The sequence below is a fragment of the Hypomesus nipponensis genome, chromosome 19 (genome assembly GCF_054491055.1).
Source record: "Hypomesus nipponensis isolate SF chromosome 19, ASM5449105v1, whole genome shotgun sequence".
Taxonomy (NCBI): domain Eukaryota; kingdom Metazoa; phylum Chordata; class Actinopteri; order Osmeriformes; family Osmeridae; genus Hypomesus; species Hypomesus nipponensis.
The window spans coordinates 12,989,773-13,011,349 of record NC_140379.1 but is presented as its reverse complement, the minus strand read 5'-3'; the positions used below and the strand labels follow the sequence as shown (position 1 = coordinate 13,011,349).

The 21,577-nt window shown below is 41.4% G+C and overlaps 3 protein-coding genes across 3 annotated transcripts; 1 reads left to right on the top strand and 2 right to left on the bottom strand.

The window, feature by feature from the left end:
• Nucleotides 1-3: 3 nt before the first annotated feature.
• On the bottom strand, nucleotides 4-4,384 carry tubgcp4 (tubulin gamma complex component 4). Its single transcript, XM_084681888.1, has 18 exons — nucleotides 4,167-4,384; nucleotides 3,885-4,013; nucleotides 3,674-3,796; nucleotides 3,529-3,582; nucleotides 3,363-3,419; nucleotides 3,180-3,259; nucleotides 2,870-3,071; nucleotides 2,455-2,620; nucleotides 2,236-2,360; nucleotides 2,073-2,123; nucleotides 1,863-1,968; nucleotides 1,629-1,733; nucleotides 1,360-1,504; nucleotides 1,062-1,239; nucleotides 781-915; nucleotides 572-688; nucleotides 330-469; nucleotides 4-212 (listed from the first exon to the last, which is right to left on the bottom strand). The coding sequence occupies exons 1-18, from the start codon at nucleotides 4,242-4,244 to the stop codon at nucleotides 200-202; spliced, it is 2,004 nt and encodes a 667-aa protein (XP_084538014.1). The 5' UTR covers nucleotides 4,245-4,384; the 3' UTR covers nucleotides 4-199.
• Nucleotides 4,385-4,525: 141 nt separating this feature from the next.
• cdkn2aip (CDKN2A interacting protein) lies at nucleotides 4,526-7,707 on the top strand. Its single transcript, XM_084681889.1, has 4 exons — nucleotides 4,526-4,682; nucleotides 5,390-5,639; nucleotides 5,768-5,889; nucleotides 6,233-7,707. Exons 2-4 carry the CDS (start codon nucleotides 5,392-5,394, stop codon nucleotides 6,802-6,804), a joined length of 942 nt encoding a protein of 313 aa, XP_084538015.1. The 5' UTR covers nucleotides 4,526-4,682; nucleotides 5,390-5,391; the 3' UTR covers nucleotides 6,805-7,707.
• A 2,558-nt stretch (nucleotides 7,708-10,265) lies between these two features.
• Nucleotides 10,266-10,923, bottom strand: cart3 (cocaine- and amphetamine-regulated transcript 3). The gene is made up of 3 exons (XM_084681921.1): nucleotides 10,744-10,923; nucleotides 10,560-10,643; nucleotides 10,266-10,373 (listed from the first exon to the last, which is right to left on the bottom strand). The coding sequence occupies exons 1-3, from the start codon at nucleotides 10,906-10,908 to the stop codon at nucleotides 10,266-10,268; spliced, it is 357 nt and encodes a 118-aa protein (XP_084538047.1). The 5' UTR covers nucleotides 10,909-10,923.
• Nucleotides 10,924-21,577: the final 10,654 nt, after the last annotated feature.

Below are 21,577 nucleotides of genomic sequence, written 5' to 3'. Positions count from 1 at the left end.
ATGTAAATCTGCATACACACACTTTTAATATTTACAATTTCATACTAAATTCAAACATTGACAATATCAAGGATGTTCGTAACATAGCATGAAGATAAATAATACACATGTACAATGACTGGGGGTAAGAACGTCAGTGGTGTCAGGATGCCTGGGCCTCCAGGCTTGGTCTGTAGCTTCTGCTCCGTACTTCATTCTCTTAAAGTCCAAAACTGTAACAAAGGCAATATAAGACTTTCAGTATTTCCCCAGTAGTTGCCCAAGAAGGACTCTAGGTATTGTGTCTAGTGTTCATACAGCATTGATAGGTATTGACATTGGGATCCCACCTGCCCAGGGTGCCACCAGACTGGGTGTAGTACTTGTTGTAGTCCAGCCTCAGAAGCAGCTGGGCCAGGTCAGAGTTGATCTGGTGGTTTCTAACACTGGACAGGATCTTGAAGAGCAGGAACGACTGCCGACTAAAGCCCTGGAAACGTGTTATGGATACGTGACATAGTTTGAAGTTTGTAATGTGGAATAAACAGCCTCTGACTGAAGCCAAGCTTCATGTTTCTATGCAGTCAGTCACCTTGACCAGATGGTCGAGCTGAGCTGTCCCCCGGTCATCCAGCGGAGCCACATTCTGATTGACCAATGAGCAGAAGTTATGGCACAGCTCCAGAATCTCATTCAAGCAGTGGAAAACCTGCCCGCAAAAAAGTTTGAGACAGGGCTCTAATCAATACCTGAAATCACATACTGTAGAACTCAAAGTTGTGCATGTGCGCAAATGTGTACCGGTTTGAGCAGGATGAATGACTGGGCAAGCAGGTTGCTAAGGAAGTGGTCGTGGGCCAATCGGATGCTCTCGAAGTCTCTGGTGGAGTTGATCTGCTGCAGCAGCTGAGAGAACTGAGACTCCAGCACATCCACCTGGTAGAGACACCAAAATCACTCACAACATGTACCACATAGAAACATAGAAACTAGACTTTTGCCATCACTTTCAGTACAATGAGATAAAAAGCCTATTAGAAATAATGGTTTGATTGTTTAAGTTTTAATATGAGCATGTTCACCTGCATGTAGTACTGCAGGTTGTCAACCAGGAAAGCCATGTGGTTACGTAATCTCGATTTAACAGCGTCGGTCTGGTTGTACTTGAGGTGTTTCCTCTGCATCTGCAGGGCCCAGCAGTGCTGCAGCTCTGACTGCACCCGACGCACACTCAGCAGGTACCTGAACACAACGTTATACCTGGACAAAGGACATTCCGCCTGTAAGTATTCACGTAAACTCATTCAAGTTCTCGATGCACAATTTCAAGTGGACAACTCTGAACTGGGAGATGATACTGATGAGAAGTGTGGGACTCACTTCTCTAGCACCGCTGGAGTGAAGAGGATGTGTAGGGGCCACTGGACCTTGTAGGCCAGACCCAGAGCAGCCCAGCCTGTAGGGGGCACCTCTCGCGGGGAGGTCTCTTGTGGAGGAGTGGCTCCCTCTCTGGTTCCTGTGGTCTCTGGGAAGAGAAAACAAGCCTAGTCTTACTCTCAGACCAGTGCTAACTGGGTAGAGGACGGCATGTTGGCAGTATCTTCTCTTCCTTCCACCATGGGTTTGTAAAACCTGAGGTGTTGACGCACCTTTGTCTTTCCCCTGAGAGTCGACGGTGAGATGGAGGAGAGGCAGGAGGTTGTCATCGTCCAACAGCACCTTGTGAGCCGCCTGCTGAAAGGCTACGTTTACATCTGTGGAAGGGAGAGAGAGAAAACACAAGCAGGTTTGGCTAGTTACAGAAATCAAAGACCGAAGTGAAGAATAGAAGACACTGTTCCTTCTCGCTGCAGCTAGCTGTGTATCACGATGTTTGACTGTACCATGTTCAGTGACTGCAGTAGGCGGGGTCTTCAGCATGTGCTGGGCGTGGTCTATAAACACCTGGTAAAGTTCGCCCCGCCCCAGCAAGTAGAAGTCCTTAACGATCTACAAAATAATACGAGAGGTATGAATTTTACATTTCAAATGCCTTTATGATTAAAACGTAGTCAAAACATTGCCAACTGTATGCATATTTATTGCATACAAACCTTGAGTTGTCCCAGCAGGTCAGATTCCTCCACCATTAGAGTCCAAAGATGCTGTGTGTATACAATACACTGATTAATAGGATCGTATTATTGTCGTTTACGTGTTTAATTAAGATCTTGTTCAATCACACTAAGAGATGGTGATCCTGTCCATCAAGCCCACCTCTGCGACTGTGCTACGGATGCGGTCTATTAGATTCTCAAAGTCCACCAGGCTGAACAAGGGCTGCTGCTTCAGTCTGTGCAGCTCTGCAGCATACAGGTCCTCCTGGTGCTTCAGGATAGAACCTGGAGAGGAAGAGCACACGAGGGGGATTTAGTCCAAGTCAGAGCAGGGCCGGTATCATGTGGAGCTCTGAGACATAGAAGCCAGGACTCGTACGAGCTCGAGATGGGCTGTGGTTGTCGTTCTCAAACATCTGGACAGACTCCCCGACAAAAAGGATTTTCTCCGCTACTCGGACAGGGATGTAGGAGGGCAGCATCTCGGCACGCAGTGAGAACTGCTGCAGCGACGGAGCCAGCATGTTCTCCTCCTCGATCAGCCTCTACAAGATGACACAGAAAACCAGTCAGATCAATCCGACCTGCAACACAAAGCAGATCTGATAAACAAGACCTAAGCAACACAAAACAGATCTGATAAACAAGACCTAAGCAACACAAAGCAGATTAGATAAACAAGACCTAAGCAACACAAAGCAGATCAGATAAACAAGACCTGAGCAACACAAAGCAGATCCGAATAAACAGGGCAAAGCGGTTATCTTTCCAAGTCATCTCTTGTCTCATCTTACCAGGTCCTGTAATTCCCTGAGCTGTTTGCCACTCAGCCCTCCTATCCCCAGGTCCTCCTCCTCCTCCTCCTGGTTAGCTGCAGCACCTCCTGCGCTGGGGCCCTGCTTCACAAAGAACTCCTCACTCTGGTCCAGGAGCAGGCCATGCAGCATCCATGCAGCTAGCTGCTTGTACATCACCCCATGACAAACAGCTAGGATCCTGCATGGGGAAAACACGGCAGCACGCCTCGTCAATGGACGCCTATGGCTCAAACCAACTTGGATGCATGGATTTTTTTGTAACTGAGTGTTAGGATGACTAACTTACTTCTCCAGAGCTGTGCGTACAGGGGGTAGCCCCCCACAGCTGTGTTTGTAGACCGTCTCCAGGATTTGACACCCATGGATCTAGTTGGGAAACAACCTCATGAATTCAGCCGTTACTCTGTCTGTGCTCTGCCAGTGTGCACTGTCAGGGGAGTTCTTGTCTCTGCCCTGAGATCAAACTTACCTTCTGGGATTTGATTGTCTCCACCACTATCATCACAGAGGGGAACAGCAGCTGAAACTAGGTAAAAACAACATTCAACGTTATTATTTTCTATTATTGGGTGACTACCCACCTCCTTTTAACGTTAATAGTCGGAATCATACCAAACAGTAAATGATAGTTTTACCTGGTCCAGCATGTAATTCACATGAGATGTTGTCAGGTGTGGATCACCCAGAAACTGAAAAAAGAACACAGAAAGACATATTATAATGAATTACTGATGCTTTTTTATCACGCAATTTTAAAATGAGAAGTAATTTTCGCCTAACCTCTTGTTCAAGGTCCAGCAGAGCCTGTCTGTAAGGCTGCAGCATAGACTCCAGACCTGTGCAAAAGGCCCTCAGGTAAACCCCGTTCAGCCCAGGCTGATTAGGCTGGTTGGAGTGGTGCTCCTATTGGGAGCAATCCATGCACATTAGAGTGGGTCATCTTTAAGGTAGTTACAGTTGTACATGCAAACGCACATAACAGAGGTCTAACCTGTTGATGGACATGACCAGTGTGTTGCTCAATGAACTCTGTGAATCGGATGTAATCAGATCCCAACTTGCAGAGGCGATTCAGGACACCGGTTTCGCTAGGATGGAGGAACGGCAGGTCCTGAGACACCTACAGAAGAGCCAGACGTTTATATAAACACACGCTGTTTGAATTTGGCTCTTGCAAATTTCGCTAGCTGTTACTGTACAAGAGCTACTGTTCTAAACATACTGTTTGTAGCTAGCCAAGCACTCTTATAGTATATTTCTTTGGATATATCACCTGTAAGCCTGTTCGTTTGTTCCACGAAAATATTGTACCAGGGTAACCACTTAACGCCAGTAGGAGTTCATGAATCATTTTAGTTAATGTACGGGTATGTGATTAACTCAAAATTGGACTTGCAGAGCCTGTCATTCATATATACAACGAAAACACCGCCACTTCTACCGCCGCAAGTCGATGACGTTGGTTCAAGCACATGAAGTGGCACTGCAGTGCTGGGACTTGTAGTCATTCTTTAAATTAAGTTACAACTGTTTTCCTCGCCTCTGTGATTTACAGAGTAAGGATAGTACATATAGGCTATACGCATCCGATGGTGGCGAACCAAAATTCCCATGGTGCCGACATAAGTATATATAAAAATATGACAAAAGTTATGTTGCGTGTGGACTGATGGGAATTGTATGCTACTATGACAACTCAGCTTGGATCATACTAAGCGCAAGCTTTACCACACGCATCTCTTGCAACGGAACTGAGTGAGGAACATTGAGCTATTAGTTAGCCAGCAAGGTGGGTATAACCACTAGGCTAACTTTTTAGCCGTACATATGTTAACTGTGACGCCTGCTTGCACCATTATGTGATTTAAAAGCGTTAGGATAGCAATATACACAGCAGGTATACAACAGTATTGCACCAAGTGAAACTAGTGTATCTTGCTAGCTAGCCTAACTACAAAGTAGCTAGCTCTGCAAGCTATTCTAGTACCAAACTATGTTTACTTTTGTGAAGCTACTGAACTGGTCAATAAGTATGGCAAGCATTAATATTTGACTTGAAATGAAAAATAATTTATTACTGTTAAAGCGAAACATTCTATAGTTTTGAAGCTATCGTAGATAGTCAGCTAGTTTATTTGTCTAGCTACTGTAGTTAAGTTAATGTTAGCTCGCTAGACGACGCTACTGTACTCATTGACATTGACTTCCGTGTTTATTTAACGGCCTTAATTGCTATCCACTAACCTCATGAATAACCTGCTTTAACTAGCGTGAAATAAAGCTTCACTGTAGTAACTGACTTATGGAATTGTAAATGTCAACATAGTTTTGAAACTGGAAAAAAGTACAAAACATGATCACCGTGATTCAGCTGCTGGCATTGCTGTCACAGAGTGGAAATTAAGATTGTGTTTATACGTCTGTCTATGACAGTACTATTACTTCATCTGTAGTGCTGACATAATCGTTTCATTCTGTATGCCTGTGTTGATTCAGTAATGGCAGAAGGAAAAAGTGGAGAAGACATTGTGTCAGAGTACCTTGATCAGAACCCTCACCTGACCCAGTGGGTGGAGTCTCTCAGGGGATTGTGTGAGACAAACAAACAATGGAATGCCAGACGAGAATTCCTCTTGAGGAACATGGAGACCTTCCCATCAATCCAGCCAGAAGTCAGCAGCCCTAGCATGGACAAACTGCTTTCACTCTCCATGGTTTGGGCCAACCATGTTTTCATGGGTTGCAAGTATGTAGACGACACATCATTACTTTAGACTAAGCTTTTCCTAACTGCTATCCCTGAAACATACCGGAACGCTAATATGGTTCAGACAAGGTGAAGGGAACTAATCCATGTCTTCTCTTATCCCTCAGATATCCTCAGCCTGTCATGGACAAAATCAAAGAGATGGCCGATGGAATCATTGTCAGGGATGCTCCAGTTCGAACAACAAGGGATGAGATCATGGCGAGAGGAAAGAGACCAGGTGCCCCAGGTACATCAAAGTGAATGATTTCGTTCTGATAGTGTGATTCTAGCTTGTGGTACAATACATTTTGATGAAAGCGACCATTAAGTTACCATTATATTTAGTTACTGTACGTCTAAGCTTAGCAATAACATTTGAGCAGCAATTTTTGAGGTAGTGGGGCCCATTGTTAAACTAGATGATAGACGCCACCTGACTGATTCCCACCAGAACATCCTGAGGCTGCTTTGTTTTGAACCAATTATCCAAACGTCACAAGGTCCATATACACCCCATACCCCTAATGCATCCGCTTTCATGTGAAAAAAGGTTGTTGTGAGGATTCACCCACTAACAATGTTTTTCTCAGGGGGTGATGCTGACAGCTCTGGGAAGAGGAGCAAGGCCGGCCCTAATGAGGCTGGTGGGAGGGCATCTGGACGAGGTCAGAAGTCAGGTCCTCCTCCACAGGCCCCAGCCGATCACCAGCCATTCTTCAACCGCCTCTACAAGGCAGTTGCCTGGAAACTGGTGTCAGCCGGGGGCTTCGGTCCTAACCTGGACCACTTTGAGATCCTGCAGGGGTGTGTGGAGTCATCTAAGGAGAGTCTGAGCTGTGTGTTTGTGCCTTTGAAGGACATCCCAGATCTGCCCGCGGGCCGCACACAGAAGGAGGGCCAGGTGTGTGAGCTACGCTGTCAGAATGTCTACATGGGTACAGGGTACGGGCGCGATGAGGCCGCCGCCAAGGCCATGGCCTCTAAAGAGGCCTTGAAGGCATTCCAGGGGCGCAAAGTGACTGTGAAGATCTGCAGGCGGCGCTTCCGGGGGAGGGACGTGGAGGATTTAGTTCTGGTTGATGACCAGCCCAGGAACCCGGTCTTTCCACCTGCTCTCAGCTATCCCTTTCAGGCAGAGCAACAGGGAGATGGGTTATCATAGCAAAGCCAGGAGTGGCGTTAAGACACTGTGTAAATCACTGGTGGATTGAAGGTCATGGAAAAAGTACAGCAGTGTCAAAAAGAATTGGCTCAATATATCACCATGTTTTGCATTTTATTATATACTTAATTTTTGTTGTTGTTTTTTTGAATATCGTACGCCAAGTTCTTTTACTTTTTGAGATATTTAAACTCACTTGTAAGAATGAAGGTTTGTTGGGTTAAAATGGGTTTGATTTTCAATTGGCACCATATAACTATTATAATTTTCATCAGCAGTTACACCTTAGAATTTAGGTAGATGGGCATGACTGCCTTGTGTGAAATCTTTGTCTGCAGTATCCATTTGCCTTTTGTCATTTTATGACTTTACAAGTCAAATGAGCTCACTAAAGCATGTCTAGATATTATGTGGTTGCTATGTACATCAATCAGCTCCAGAGGTAGACATCTACTTTAATATGAACAGAAGGTATGCTACTGATGAGACTTGTTAGAGACGCTATTAGAAAAGGCCTCTATTGATGCTTGAATTTGTTTAGCCTTTTGTGTGAGTTTTAATTACACTCATACTGTCTCAATTACCAATCACAGAAATAGTCTGGAGATAAATGTTTGAATTCATAAAATACTTCATTCAATATTTCATTATGTTTATTTCAAATTTTCCGATCCCTGTCTACATGGGTGCAAGCTTTTGTTTTCATGTCAGGATCTGGCGTTGACTTAGAAACCACTTAATTGTACGTACTGTGTTGAGAACTTGTTGGCTTGTGTTATGGTTCAGTTCTGATAGAGAAGATGTATATAAAGCCAAGTTAAAAAACACTTTCAGAATGAGAGAAGAATGCTTATTCTGTGTGCTTCGCTGAATTAAATACATTGCTATCCATTGAAACAAAAATCCCACAATGTTCTGTGTTACGGTATATTTCTATAAGTTCTCCTGTTTCTATATTTTTGTAAATAAAAATTATGTAAAGAATAGTGTACCCTTATTGTAAACATATCATTATTAACCATGGCCAGTAGAGGGACACACATAATGGTCTTTTTCTTATGACTTTGTTAAGATCTCACCAAAACATACATTTTTACAATGTGAACACTGGTTGGTATTCTTCTGTTACCATAGTTTTTAAATACTGTGATTTGCCTTATCACTGACCTAAATGCATAGTGTCTTGTCAGCCTGTCACACACCTTATTGAGTACAGATAGCTGTTTGTGCACCTCAAACCTTTCATCCAAACCTCATGCTTGTCCTGACAAGTACTGTATTGAGGTAATTAAATACAACTGACATGCTGAATGTGTTCAGGCAACAATTCTACATCCTGAGTCCAGAGAGACAGCAATCCCTTTAACAAGTAATTGTGTTTCCTGGCGCTTCCTTCCAAACCCAATTAGACACACGTCGGATGCTTGTTATTCACAGCTAATAGGTGTTTGGCTTCTGTTAAGGAAGGTGAATCAAGTTAGAGCTCCAATGTGGTTTGACTGACGTGTTCATGACGTGTCCTGTTCTTGACCCTGAGGATTTTTTTAAACTTCAGTACAGGCTTCACCTTGCCATGGATAATTACTGACTCACTGGGGGTACTCTTGACACTTCATTACGCCACCGGCAAGGACACTGCTGCTCAGAAAAGTATACAGGTTAAAAAGCACACTGTGACCACCAAGGCAACAAACTGATAGTAATGTATAGCTCCCGAAGTGACAGCTTCACTGGTGATTGTTTTATTTGACAAAGTATCTGTCTATGAAACTAAAACCATTTTCACGTTTGTTTGGTCAGTTATCACAATTTAATCAGTATCATTGCCACTTCATAGGGCCTGTCATTGCTGTCTGAGTGGATACGGACACCACAGACTACATTAGGATGAAGAAGAGATGCAAGGTCATTATTGTATATTTTGCTAGAATGTATTTTGTTTGGGGTGTCTTGTCAGTAAACACATTTCAGGATGTGTCAAATAAACACAATGACGTATTCTTGAACATAGCGTCCTTAACCCGCCCGGGTCTTTGGAAGTGAACAGACCATCCTTCTGCTCCACCAACTTTGGAGTCTCCCGTAGGCCATGCATTAGATAATAATAACCCCCAATGACACTAACACATAGAGACGGCATACATGTGGGTGGCTGACTTGATTGACAATCCAGAATATTTGTCCACTTGTCTTTGTTGCTTTAGGTCGCTGTTGACTTCCTCAAATGGGCATCTTCTATTAGCCACACCCAAACTGGTGTCAAATGGACCAAGTTAACATGTTGTTCATGTCTGGGGCCGAAGGTTATTTACAACCTGTGAGTTCTGCATCGTGCCACCAAGTTGCTAATAAGAGATTGGCCTGTCAGCTAACATGAGGACAAATGGATGCTGGGAGAGTCAGTCTGGGCACATTTGAAGGAAAGACAGAGATGCAAGTGAGAGGTTGACCACTTTGACATTATAAAAAGGGCAATTTGGTGCTTCCCGGTGGTTTAATGGAGTAAGGCAAGTAGAGCAGAAACATTCAAGGTGGTAATTGAGAATTCCTCCAATGGTTTATTCACATACAGTACCAGTCAAAAGTTTGGACACATTTTTCCAAACTTTTGATTGATACTGTACCTGACGGTAAACGTATCTAGGCATTGTGAATGGACTGATTGAATGTTGTTTTTTCATTTGTATAACTCTTTTACGAGCAAAGTCACAGAGGGCTTCACAACTGTCCACAAATCAGCACCCAACAAACCTAAACCCTCAAATGTTTTATTGTGAGATCTCTCCCTAAATCTACCCTTACTGATTGCATGTTGTCCCTATCAGATGCAATGTACAGGGCTGCAGTTTAATTTCACAATCAATTTTGACCTTTCCACCTGATTAGCAGGCTTTATTATTTATATGATTTGAGCCTAGATATTTCCTTAAACCGGTAAGAGGCCTGTTGGTTGTAAATGACTTTATATGTGGAAAAATGGAAATGGAGTTTAGGCTTTACCCACTATTGAACAACACTGTTTTATTTTTTAAAGTTCACAAGTAATTGAAAACAAATATTACATGACACAGGAGGCTCTCTTCTAAAATCAGAAAATAATATAAATCGACGACGAGTCTGAACACCTTATCTTACTGCGCAGTACAAAAATTAGGCACCCCATATTTTTCACCTGAATCTAGACAAACTTATTGAACAGAGACCACGCAGACTGCTTTACAAAACAATATGTAACACCGTTTATTTTAAGTCATGTTAGAGTACTGTTATATATAGTGGAAAATAAAATATTTCAAGTTGAAACACCTTTTTGGGTAGACAATCTTTCAAAATGCAATCTGTCTTTCTCCTGATAAGCACACCTTGTAATGAAAAATATATTATAAAGATCACATAGACCATGATATAACAATATTTCAATAGCTTCCCGACTGGTCCACTTACATTCAAAAAGCATAAGTTCACAAGCACTTGAGCAGGAAAAAGTTACAGAATGCTCCACGAGGACAGTCACACATTTTCCCAATTCGCGCTCCTTTTCTCACCGCACATTGCTCTCCAACGTCGCACTGAAAAGAGATGGAGAATGTAACTAAATGGTTAGATCTTTGTAACAATAATAAGACCAACCAATGGTGAATAACCAATACAAAGCATTTCACAAAGTTGTGAAATTACGTTTAGAATACAGTTGATTGGATATTAACTTTTTTTGTTTTTTTGAGACTCAATTCAGAATGATTTTGCTTATTTACCGTTGGAACTTGACCAAATTTCTTTTCCCACATTGATAGTCGTTTGGTCTGCAGCTTTTCAAGAACGTCTTGTAGTGCACCAAGCTGTTGAAAGACAATACAATTATAAACTTTTTATATTTCTGACCATTGCTCAATCAACATTTTTTATGTCAAATTGATCTTATTTGTAAAATAAACTTACAAGCTGTTTTTCATTGGTCAAGTTGGGATCTTTGGGGTAGAAATCCCGCAAGGCTCTTGTGTCAAGGTCTATTTCCGAATCCGAGTCGTCAATTTCAGCACCGAGAATGATGGACAGCAGCGCCGCACAAACTAACACTCTTGTCCATAGTCTAGAGCTCTCCATGGTCCCAGTGTACACAGGGATTTGATTCTAAGTTGTTGTCTTCTCTCTCCAAGAAATCCACTTCAAATACCCAGTTCCCTGCAATCCACAGACCTTATATCTGATTTAACACTTGCCGCTTCCCGGCGACTCCTTTTGCTCCACCTTTACCATTGATTTTTCATGCGTAAGAAGCGCAGCGGGGGTGAGTCATTGCATGCCTCCTCAAAGTTACTTGACTGTCATTGGGTGGATACCAAAAGAGGCCATTGATATTCTATCTAACATTATGCCTTAAGAATGCAGTTAAATAAACGTACTATTTGTTTTGCATGTTTAATCTTGACGGATTTAGGCCCTACATATTGTAATTTCATTATTGACGGGTCCTGGAACGGGCAGCTGTTTGATGTTAACAGATTAAACAATGTGCAAATCAATTCTACACATTATAGCCTATACCACAATCATGTTGTGGAATTATGTTCCAAATGCCTCATTAAAATGTGTTGATCTACTAAAATATACCTTGTCTCAATATTGTTATTTTGTTTATTCTAAATTGGTTCATTATTTCCGTCATCGTTGTCAAATTAACTGGTATTTATTTAAATATATAGGCGACATTACCATGTAGTAATCAATTTACTGTGACAATTTACAGTCTCATGTGGGAAACTGTAAATAACAAATCACCATATTTATGATATGGTGAGGCAAATAAACTTTCCTATTGAATATCGAGTTGTATTCCTAATCATCTAAGTTGACAGCCCATCAAGTTTTTTTTTCAACTGAGTTGGCTAACATAAAACCATCAAACAGCTTTGATCCCTTTCTCGAGCGTTCCCTGCTTCCTGTCTGTCAGCAGACGGAAAGGAGAAGCAGCTTTGATTGTGCTCGAGGCTGGATGACTCATTTCTCTTTCCCCAATTACAGTTTTCAGATTCCGGAAATGTTTTTATTTCCTAAGATGCAAAAACATTTCCAGTAGGTCATAGGAAAATTCTTACATAGACTAAAAAATGTATTAGCAAGTTTAGATTGTTTCATGTTATGTGGACTGTGGACAGCCTATTCTTTATGTGACTGTGATTTGTGGTTTAGATTTGCCGTTGTTCAAGTGATGGATATCAGTAGATATTCAAGTATTTTGACCAAATGTTTGCCTAAACATCGAAGCACCATAACAAGGAGATCAACAATGTCAACCCAATTGATTAATGAGGTGCCTTGGGCCAACCCACACACCATGAGCACAAAAAGACTTCAAATCCTTGAGCCAGATAATCAAACTGGCTGGTTTTGCTACAAACCCACTGTCTTTGTTTTACTCACTGCTATGTTTGGTTAATGGCTGTCTAGAGAGCCTGTTTTGAGCAAACCTCTTACATCCTAACGTTGTTTCTACTGTAAATCAAACAAGTTCACATGGGTACATTCTGAGACACTTTTTTGGAGTGTGTCCATGTATGTATAATGAACCTGAAGGTCCAAGTCACTGCATGTCATGATTAACGAGGACAGACAAATCATCCCAAAGGGCTTGGAACTCTCAAAACAGACCTACACAATGATAGTCAGAAGTATTGTATTACACATGAGGAGCATGTAATAAACCAAACACATTGATACAAAGAGCACACACGTGTGTGGGATGCAGAGTGGGGGCACAGGGTTAGAACATTGAACAGATTTTAAAATGGTTAGTGCGCGCAAAAAAATATGGGATCAGGGGGACAACACTTCGGGGGTGAAGGAATTTGAGTGACACAGAAAATAAATGAAGTGAAATCTATGAGACCCTGCTGAGAAAAAGCAGCCATTCTCATGGCTGAGAGCTGAACTCTCACTGTTCCTCTCACTTGGAACAGCTGTGAGCTCCACCATGACTCATGTCCCCACACGGCAGCTGGGAACCACAAAACATAGTCTAACTATTGCATCTATAATGTTGACTTTACGTACTGCAGAGATTTTGGTTCCTCTGCATTGCGGAAAACAAACTTTCCTCTCCTCTTTCTTTGTCTTGTTGACCAGACAGAAAAGTTCTAGGTAATTGCAATATTTTTTGTTTCAAAAGCTCTAATTATTTTGTCTGCAAGTTGAAGTGTATGTGAGTGTGTGTGTGTATGGAGTATGTGTAGAAATGAGTGGATTTGTGTGTGTATGATACCTGAGTGTCCATGCTGTAAAATCATGGTTAGTATGTATTGTTAGTGTAGGTCTATCAGTGTGTTTGAGAGAATGAGCATGTTTTTTTTTCAATTTTGGCTTCCTGTCCTTGAAGTCAATTCCCAACTGAAATGCACTGATGTGTGGGAGAGAACCGCCTTCATTATTTCTCTTTCTATTTATTCCTTCCTCCATCTCCTTTAATAATACCCAACCTCCTCTGTCAGTCTCAGTGAAACCTCCTTTGTCCTCTGTTGGTAAGGGCTAGGGTTTGCTAACTTGTTGTTCCTCTCTCACACACTTTTCAGAGTTCTAATGACCAGTTTACAGCTTATGACCTTGTGCTGCAATTGATTCAGTAAAGTGTGTGATTATCTCCCACTTGTTATGAATCTGAATGAGGTTTACTTTGTTACAGATCCAAGACTTTCAACAGTTAAACTGCACTGTAGTGCGTCATCAAGGCATGAAGTGTTGGTATTTGTTAAGTTAAAAGTATGACACTTACAAAGCTAGATTGTTAAGCTTTCATACATTATAGACCTTCCAGTCTTTATATATTTTTTTAAGCTTTTCTTGCTTTGCTCTAATGGAGCTGAGTAACATCAGACCTGGCCAAGAGGGTGAGAATAGGTGAAGGAACATGACGAGAGATGGGAGAGCGAGAGGGACACTTCAATCAAGAGAGGAAGAGCCATCTCTGTCCACAGCCGTAATTACACAAAGACATGACCCTGTCACTAAGGTGCCTCGTTAGTGGAAGCCTTTACGCTGACAAAACAAACCTTATATGGAGCGTGATGTCAGAGAGGAGAGAAACTAGAGAAAAAGAAAAGGGGGTAAGGTGAAGCCTGTCCTCAATCTCTAACTCTTACCCTCTTTCTATCTCTCCCTCCTTCTCTCTCTCTCTTTCTCTTGCTGTCTCTTTCTCTCTCTTTTCTTCTATCATTTTCTGTCTCTCTCTGTCTCTCTCCTTTCTTCTATTTCTCTATCTAACTCAATTCAAACTAATCAGATGAGTGTGGATGTGATTGAATGCCTTTTTCCAGACCCAGCCTGAATTCTAACTCCTGCCCAGCCGCCATATCCCTATCTCATAGTGACTTTATCTGTGACTCACATTTAATTACATCTGGAGTAGGATATGCTGCTGGTTTCTGCTTGAATTCAATGCATATGTGTTCATTAATTGCCACTATCACATTTGGTGGTAATCAAGCCAGAATGAAGAATTAAACAATATGTACAGTATGTGCACCAGATCTCCGTCAGACATCTGCATTTCTAGCCCATAGTCTCTTAAGAGCTTCTTCAAAGTCCTGCCTGCATGAGTCATCGAGGTAACTGGCCTCTTTCAGTCTGATTGTGTTATAAGAAGGATAAAGCTATTCTAGCCTGCTAGCTGCTAAATCAGTTTTTCTTAAGGATTAAAAATTCTATTACATTTCATTAAAGTCTGTGACATGTGGCTTGTGGCTCTATGGAATGAGGATTCACAGACAGAGAGTCTTACTCTCTTCAGGCTTGTGGTGCTTTGCTCCAGCCCAAAATACTTCCATGTGAATACATTTCCCTGGCTTGGTGGGTATTGATAAAGTGCTTTTTCATCTCTTCTTCTACCAAGAAGAGACCACCTAAAGGAACTATTAGTCTTGTCAGAAACCAAAGGGCACCTTGTAGCTCAAATGAGGGATCAGGGGACACACAGGTCTATACTAGTGATTCAAGATGATTTGTCGCCAGGCAGGTGTTCTACAGTGCTACTCCAATCAGAGAAGTATATTCGGACGTGATGGGTCGTGTTCAAACCAGCAGGGTGCCAAATCACTGGTTTCTTTAGGGTTTTTGTGTACAGACAGACACGGATCAAACTATAGTCATGTTGATAATGACAGAGTCCACTATAGTTGAACTATGATTACATACTGATGACCTTGAATTGTAGTCTGGAATTTGTAACAACAGCAAAGAAAACAAAAAGAGCAGTTGAGAAGCAACAGAGTCCAGACAGGGTTGTTTATCCTTGTTCTGCCACCAATAGACACTGTTGAGATATTTATTCTTGTTCCAATTAGATCCTAGAGAACTTTGCCAAGTGACCCTAACAATGAAGGAGGTCAACTTGAGATTCCATAAGATGCCCCAACACTGGTCCTTTCCCAGTCCTCCCATTCCAGCTCTCCTCTCACTTAGCTCAAGTATTGATGCAGTTCATGCTTTCAATATGACTGTATATTCATCATGTCAAAAAAAATCTACTCACTTTTGGTGATCAAATTATAAACATAATGAAAACTCCTTGAATACCTATTAATCTCTATTTGTGACATTATTGAAGTATTTTGTACTGATGCATAATTCAGAAGATAAACCCGTTGTGTTTCCTAGTTGTGTGGGCGGAGCGTGTGATGAATACACAGGCCTGTCAGCTCCCAGCATTCAAATGATGCTGTTTTGACTCCATTAAGACTGTAGAGATCTCTGCATACTGATTTTAATGCTAAATGTGTGGGTTGGTCAAAACATAAAAACACAAGTCAAGACTGAAGACAATCAATCATTTGGCATTGGCTCATTGCAGGGTATAAGCCTTCTGTAGTTGTGTTGTCAGCACAATGCTGTCTAATAATAGTAGAGCCAAGAATAATGATAGTTTGTTTATGAGGAATTATGCCCTTTTGTCGTCCTCTGAGGCCCCAGGCCAGGAGAGCAGTGCTCTGCTCATTGGATCAGTGTTCCTTGTATGCTGAGGCAGCCTCGTCCTGTCAGCCCTGTGGCCCACAGTCGCACCCTTGTGCGTCATTGTGAGGTAATTAAAGGTTCTGAGCATAGATGCTTTCTCTTTCTGTCTGCCTACACGCTCTTTATTTGTTCTAAACAAATGACATGCAATAGATCTGTAATTGCACTGTAAAACAACAATGGCAGTGTCGTCAGGCTTTGCAATATTGATGAGAATTTGTATTTATCCTGCTTGTGCACACATGCACACAGGCACATACTGCACGCACACACCCTTTTTTGTGTTTCTGTTTAACTACACAACCTCGTTGCATGGATGTGTAAACAAGTTTGGAATCAATACTGGAGTCCAGATGGTGGATAAGGGAATTCCTTCCTTTTTGTTAATCGATTCAGTCTCATTTATCAATAATTATTCAAATATGTTGTATTTTATTTTAAATCAATCACAGCCAGAACAAACTGTTAAAACAGTTTAAAGTTCCAGTTTTATCTTTCAAGACTTGACTAGATGATCCTGATTTTATATGGTTGAGAAAACCCAGATTGAACACATTAAGAAGGAGAGAGTTCCTGTCAGTGCTTGAGAGACTTCAAGTTTCCTTCTGGGACACGTTATTGATTTTTGTCTGCTCTTGTTCTGAGTTTTGGTTGAAAAATAGGCAATAATCCAGACACTGCCAGATTAGACTGTCAGACTATTTGTTAAAGTAAATGTATCATGCATTTTTAGGGCATATTTTACTCCTATCACAGTGTCCCACTAATAGATTACCACAGGGATTCCCCAAGTCATCCCCAAAATGCACAAAGCTGCATACAGCCACAAATAAGAAGAGAATAACAATTAAGATGGTATTTCCATATGTGTGTGCTCTTTATATAAGGAGACAGAAAAGTTGCATGGAGGAAAAAACCATATGCAAACACTGCAGAGTGATAAACAGGGAAAGACTGCAGTCTATTCACAGGAAGATTCATTAGTGAAATGTCACACATCACTTTTAGAAACTCAGTTTTCATCAGTTTTTGTATGACTCAACTAGTGATTAAAGTGGTATTGGAAGAGGGGTATGTTTTGCAGCGTTTTATGAGACAACAACACTGTTCCAGGGGCCTCCACCCACAGCCTCCGTCACAGGTTGTCTCAGTGCTCATTCGCCCACATCTCATATCTGTCCTGTGCTTTATTGGTTGGCTCACTCTGACATTAAACACTCCTCAAACCTGCTGAAACCTGCTGTCCAACAGCCCCCCAAAGTAATTAGAGTTGGTGAATAATTAAATTGGGGCTGAAAGGTGTTTATTACAGTTGTTGTAACGACACACATTACTCACTTCCCAGTCCAGTGGTAGATACAGGTACTGAGGTCATGCCTGACTGTCTGGCAGTCACATTAGAATCATTTCAGTGTTTGGGGAATTACGCTTCAGCCCAGAGGTCATTAGCGACATGGTCTAATCTCTTTTTGTTGGCCCTCTGATGGAGCACCACTGTCCAGGGAGAGGGCCGACTCTACAAGTCTAGACAAGGAGAACTGTGCAACTCCCCTCAATCATGCAACCAACACTTATCCAGAGTGAAGTGGCTAAAGAGAGGTAGCAACAGTAGATACTAGCTTACATCACTTTTTGTACAGTATATCTACCAGAGCTGTTATGTGAACGCTTACATGCAGGGTGCAACCTTCCCTATTCGAACAGGCTGTTTTAAAAAAAGAATATTGTTCTTGCGCTGACACATGCTTGCATTAACTATTGATGTACAGTACCAGTCAAAAGTCCTATCAAAGCTGAAATCAAACCTACACCCTTGCCCACAATATAACACTGTAACCATGACTAAATCATTTTTATATTATTTGTATGTGTCCCCCCCCCCAGGAACTGTTCTTGAGAAAATGTAAATGAAATTATCCACACCAAAAATGTATATCAAATATTCACCCCTGATACAAAGCATATAATCTCACTCTGAACTTTTGGTGAAATTTTGCAGCCCTAATATCTACTGTTGATTTTGAAAGTTGGATTACTAAATCTAAAACAGTCCAGGTCTTGGTTCAACAAGGGAGCTGCATAGACCTGCAGAATTGTTGTTTTTCACTTTGTGTTACTTTATGGTGCAGCTTGTCAGAAATTGATCCCTTCAACATTTGGATAGTTTCTGCATCTGAGATGGTTCATTCTATTTTAACAGTGCCCTCTATTGGTCTGAAAACATCCAGCATACATTACAATGTTGTTTTTTAAATACGGTATAAATTGATAAAGGTTACCTGACAATTGTATTGTTGTTTTTTTACATACATCTCTGTCTCTATTTTACTTAAGATGGATTGTGTTTTATCACCATAGCTCAGTGGTTAGAGCACTTGATTGCTGGATTGTATTACGGTGGAATTCATTCCACCGAAGTTAAAAGGCAGCACAGGCCATAGAGGTGGCCACACAGGGGCAGCAGTGTCACACAGAGAATGTATTCAGTGTCACAAAAATGTCTGATTTGTCCGTTCCATGTGGGCAACATTTTTACAGTTACTGCCTTCAGGTGTGAGGGATTTATTCGTAGTGTTTAAAGACTGCTGTCATAGCATGGTTCGATTTAATTACAGACAGGATAAGAGAGAGAGATGGATGCTACAAAGAGTGAGTGAATAGATAAAAAGAGTGTGAGATAGAGAGAGAGAGAGAGAGAGAGAGAGAGAGAGAGAGAGAGAGAGAGAGAGAGAGAGACTGACAGAGTGAGAAACAAAGACACAGACTGAGAGAGGTTGAATGAGTGCGTGAGTGAGTGACAAGTTGATTTTGTTACCATTAAAATAATGTACACTGAAATCACTGTGGCATCATGCTTGAATAGAGGTGTCTGCTCAATAATCTGATGCATCACAAATCTATAAACCGTATAACAGCGCACAAAACTGAATCACAAAACACAATTAAAAAAACCTGATACCCTTTTGTGTGAAATGCATCTTCTTTCACAGATCGTGCTTTAGGCAAATCCACACCAGGCTACAGTAGTTTATTAATCAACCAGTGTATTTCAAAATGATACAATACCATTGAGGCTGTATTTATCACAAACTGTTCACTATGATAAAATAAATGAAGAGTTAGCTCCAAGACATCTTTGATGGATCATTTTCATAAGTTATACAACCCACAGAAGGCATTCATGCGGTTTTGTTTTGCTTGAGGACATACAAAACACTGAACGGTGGGAAGGCAGTCTCTCAGGTCAGTTATTACGTAAACATTTTCTAATCTTGATTCTGTGACATCAACCTCTGTTATGTTTATATGAACCTAAAGGCTGCCCTGCATTTCAAGTGTCTGAAAGGAAACATTTCTCCATTACAGTTTGCTAACACTTCACCAATAAAGAAGTGTTTTATTATTTAATCAATTCTATATTAGACACGTTACCACAGTCAGTGAAAAATATATAGCTTATTCCTTCCACACAAGCTATCGTATTTTAATGCAGCCAATTAGAGACATAATGGCACAGAAACTGTCAAGTAAACTTAAAAACACACAATGGGCGACTGTGGCTGTGACAGAAACATTGGTCCTTTTCAACATAATGCATTAGACAGCCTTATCACACCCTATTGAAATGTACAAGAACCAAACAGGCCATGCACCACATGTTTAGAATGAAAAATGAGAGTGATGGAACATTGACTTCATGTCATTTTACATTGCCTGTAATACAGCATGGATCCTGTTTGTCACATGGCTTAATAAGAATGTACCTGTTATTCTGAAACTCAACGGAGCATTTTATATTCCTTCCATACATTGGGCCCATTCATTAGACCACTTCAGTCTAACAGCAGACTTAATAGACTTACAATGGCAACTCCAATGGGTTAAATAATGCAGGACAGATGAGAGCTGATCATTGTATGTCAACATTGATCAACATGTTTAACACATTCCTCTTCTGTAGTATTTTTAATTCAAGATGACCAGTAATGTTTTCATTTATTGAAATATTTTGTTGTCAGTCAAAGAACAAAGGGATGGTGAAGCCTGCATCTTATACCAGAAATATGATAACCCGGTGTTGATGATTGACAATCTCTACTCTCTTGAGCGACCCAGCGGCGTGAAAGCGGTTAACACAGACACAGGTCTGCTTGTGTCGCTGCATCGGATGGATGAAACTAATGCAATCAATGTTGAGACTGAGGGGCAGGAACAACATTCATTCTGTAGAGACTGAAGAGCCTAACTGAAAACAAAAATACTCCCATTAGAGCAACAAAGAAGGAATGCTAAAGCAAAGCTGATGCAAGACAGAGTAATTCCTTTTTACTACATTTTGACTTTTTGACTTTTACTTTTTACATCAAGTCTCTCCTGCAGCCTTACACCCCCACCCGCCACCTACGGTCTTCTTCAGACAACCGCCCAGTGGTACCACCGCTCAAGACTGCCCGGTCCCAACACAAGCTCTTCTCCTGCCCGGCCCCCCAGTGGTGGAATCAACTCCCCACCTCCATCAGAGACACTGACTGCCTCTCTACCTTCAAGAGAAGGCTCAAGAGGCACTTGTTCCGGGAGTACAACGGCACTTAGGAATGGTTTGCTGAACTCAATGCTAGTTTCCTCAAGGATCACAATGACTCTTGCTTAGAGACTTGTTGCTCTTGTTGGTTAGTGGCAACTGATTTAAACTGTTGTATTCGCTGCAAAACATTCTATTTTAGTTCATCTCATTCATATTTGTATTTTTACTGTTGCTGCTTTTTCTACAGGTACACTTGCATTTAGAGATTCATGTTGTTTAATTGTAACTTGCTTAACTACATGCTCTTATGGTTCTTCCCTTTGGCACTTTTGGTTGTTCACAATGTGTGTTTTGGCTACCCGCAATCCTTTGGAGCTATCTTGTTGTTATTATCAGTGACCTATGCACTTTGTAAACCTCTCTCTTGGAAGTTGCTTTGGATAAAAGCGTCTGCAAAATGAATAAATGTAAATGTAATGTAAATGTACTTTAGTCTATTTAGCAGCCATGTTTTACATTTAATTAACTTCACTTTAGACAACTCAAAGTTTTAGGATGGATGAGAGGAATAATTAAATAGAAGGTATGAAACATGCAACTCTGAAGTGTTGGGTCAAGCTAAGAAGATGTTGTGAGAACGTTCTGGTTCATAGGATGATCAGTCTCCCTGCTATCTCATAACCTACACATGTCACTTGTTTGATTCATGAATACTTTCTCAGCCCTTCTGCACACCATATCCTTGATGGGCCTATTGCACCTAGCCAAGACTGGCACAAGATGACCAAGACAACCCATCGATATAGCCTACAGAAATGGTCTGCAATAATAAAGAGGCATCATTATTGATAGGTTTGTTTATTGCACACTAAAATGAACAAGACAGCCATAGGAATGTCTTTGGTGCTTCCCTGAAGGCAGAAAATAGGGGACCTTTAAATGAGCAGATCTCTGTTATTACAGTCCTTTATGGACTTGGTGGATTGGTGCATTCTAAAGTGCAGGTCTCGGCAATCCTGTGGGTTATGGTCCCCTGCGCCTTGAGGCAGTGTTTTCCTGTTTGGTTCTGGGAGCTTGACCCCCTGCCTTTCAGACTGTATGACTCATACCACAGCTGGAAGCTTCTGGTTCGTCTCTGGTGACAGTGGGTGGGACGCAGACTATACCTTTACTTTGCCATTTTATAGTGAGTGAGAAGGTGTGAATGGGATTTTTATGGACACAATTCCACTGGTATCACAGCAATAT

Coding starts and splice junctions, on each gene's coding strand:
- tubgcp4 (XM_084681888.1), bottom strand. CDS start 4,244: ATGATTCATGAACTCCTACTGGCGTTAAGTGGTTACCCTGGTACAATA. Junction 3,260..3,362: donor AGACAATCAAATCCCAGAAG/GTAAGTTTGATC, acceptor TTTCCCAACTAG/ATCCATGGGTGTCAAATCCT. Junction 1,240..1,359: donor ACTCCAGCGGTGCTAGAGAA/GTGAGTCCCACA, acceptor TCCTTTGTCCAG/GTATAACGTTGTGTTCAGGT.
- cdkn2aip (XM_084681889.1), top strand. CDS start 5,392: ATGGCAGAAGGAAAAAGTGGAGAAGACATTGTGTCAGAGTACCTTGAT. Junction 5,640..5,767: donor CATGTTTTCATGGGTTGCAA/GTATGTAGACGA, acceptor CTTATCCCTCAG/ATATCCTCAGCCTGTCATGG. Junction 5,890..6,232: donor AAAGAGACCAGGTGCCCCAG/GTACATCAAAGT, acceptor TGTTTTTCTCAG/GGGGTGATGCTGACAGCTCT.
- cart3 (XM_084681921.1), bottom strand. CDS start 10,908: ATGGAGAGCTCTAGACTATGGACAAGAGTGTTAGTTTGTGCGGCGCTG. Junction 10,644..10,743: donor TGACCAATGAAAAACAGCTT/GTAAGTTTATTT, acceptor GTCTTTCAACAG/CTTGGTGCACTACAAGACGT. Junction 10,374..10,559: donor AATTTGGTCAAGTTCCAACG/GTAAATAAGCAA, acceptor ATCTCTTTTCAG/TGCGACGTTGGAGAGCAATG.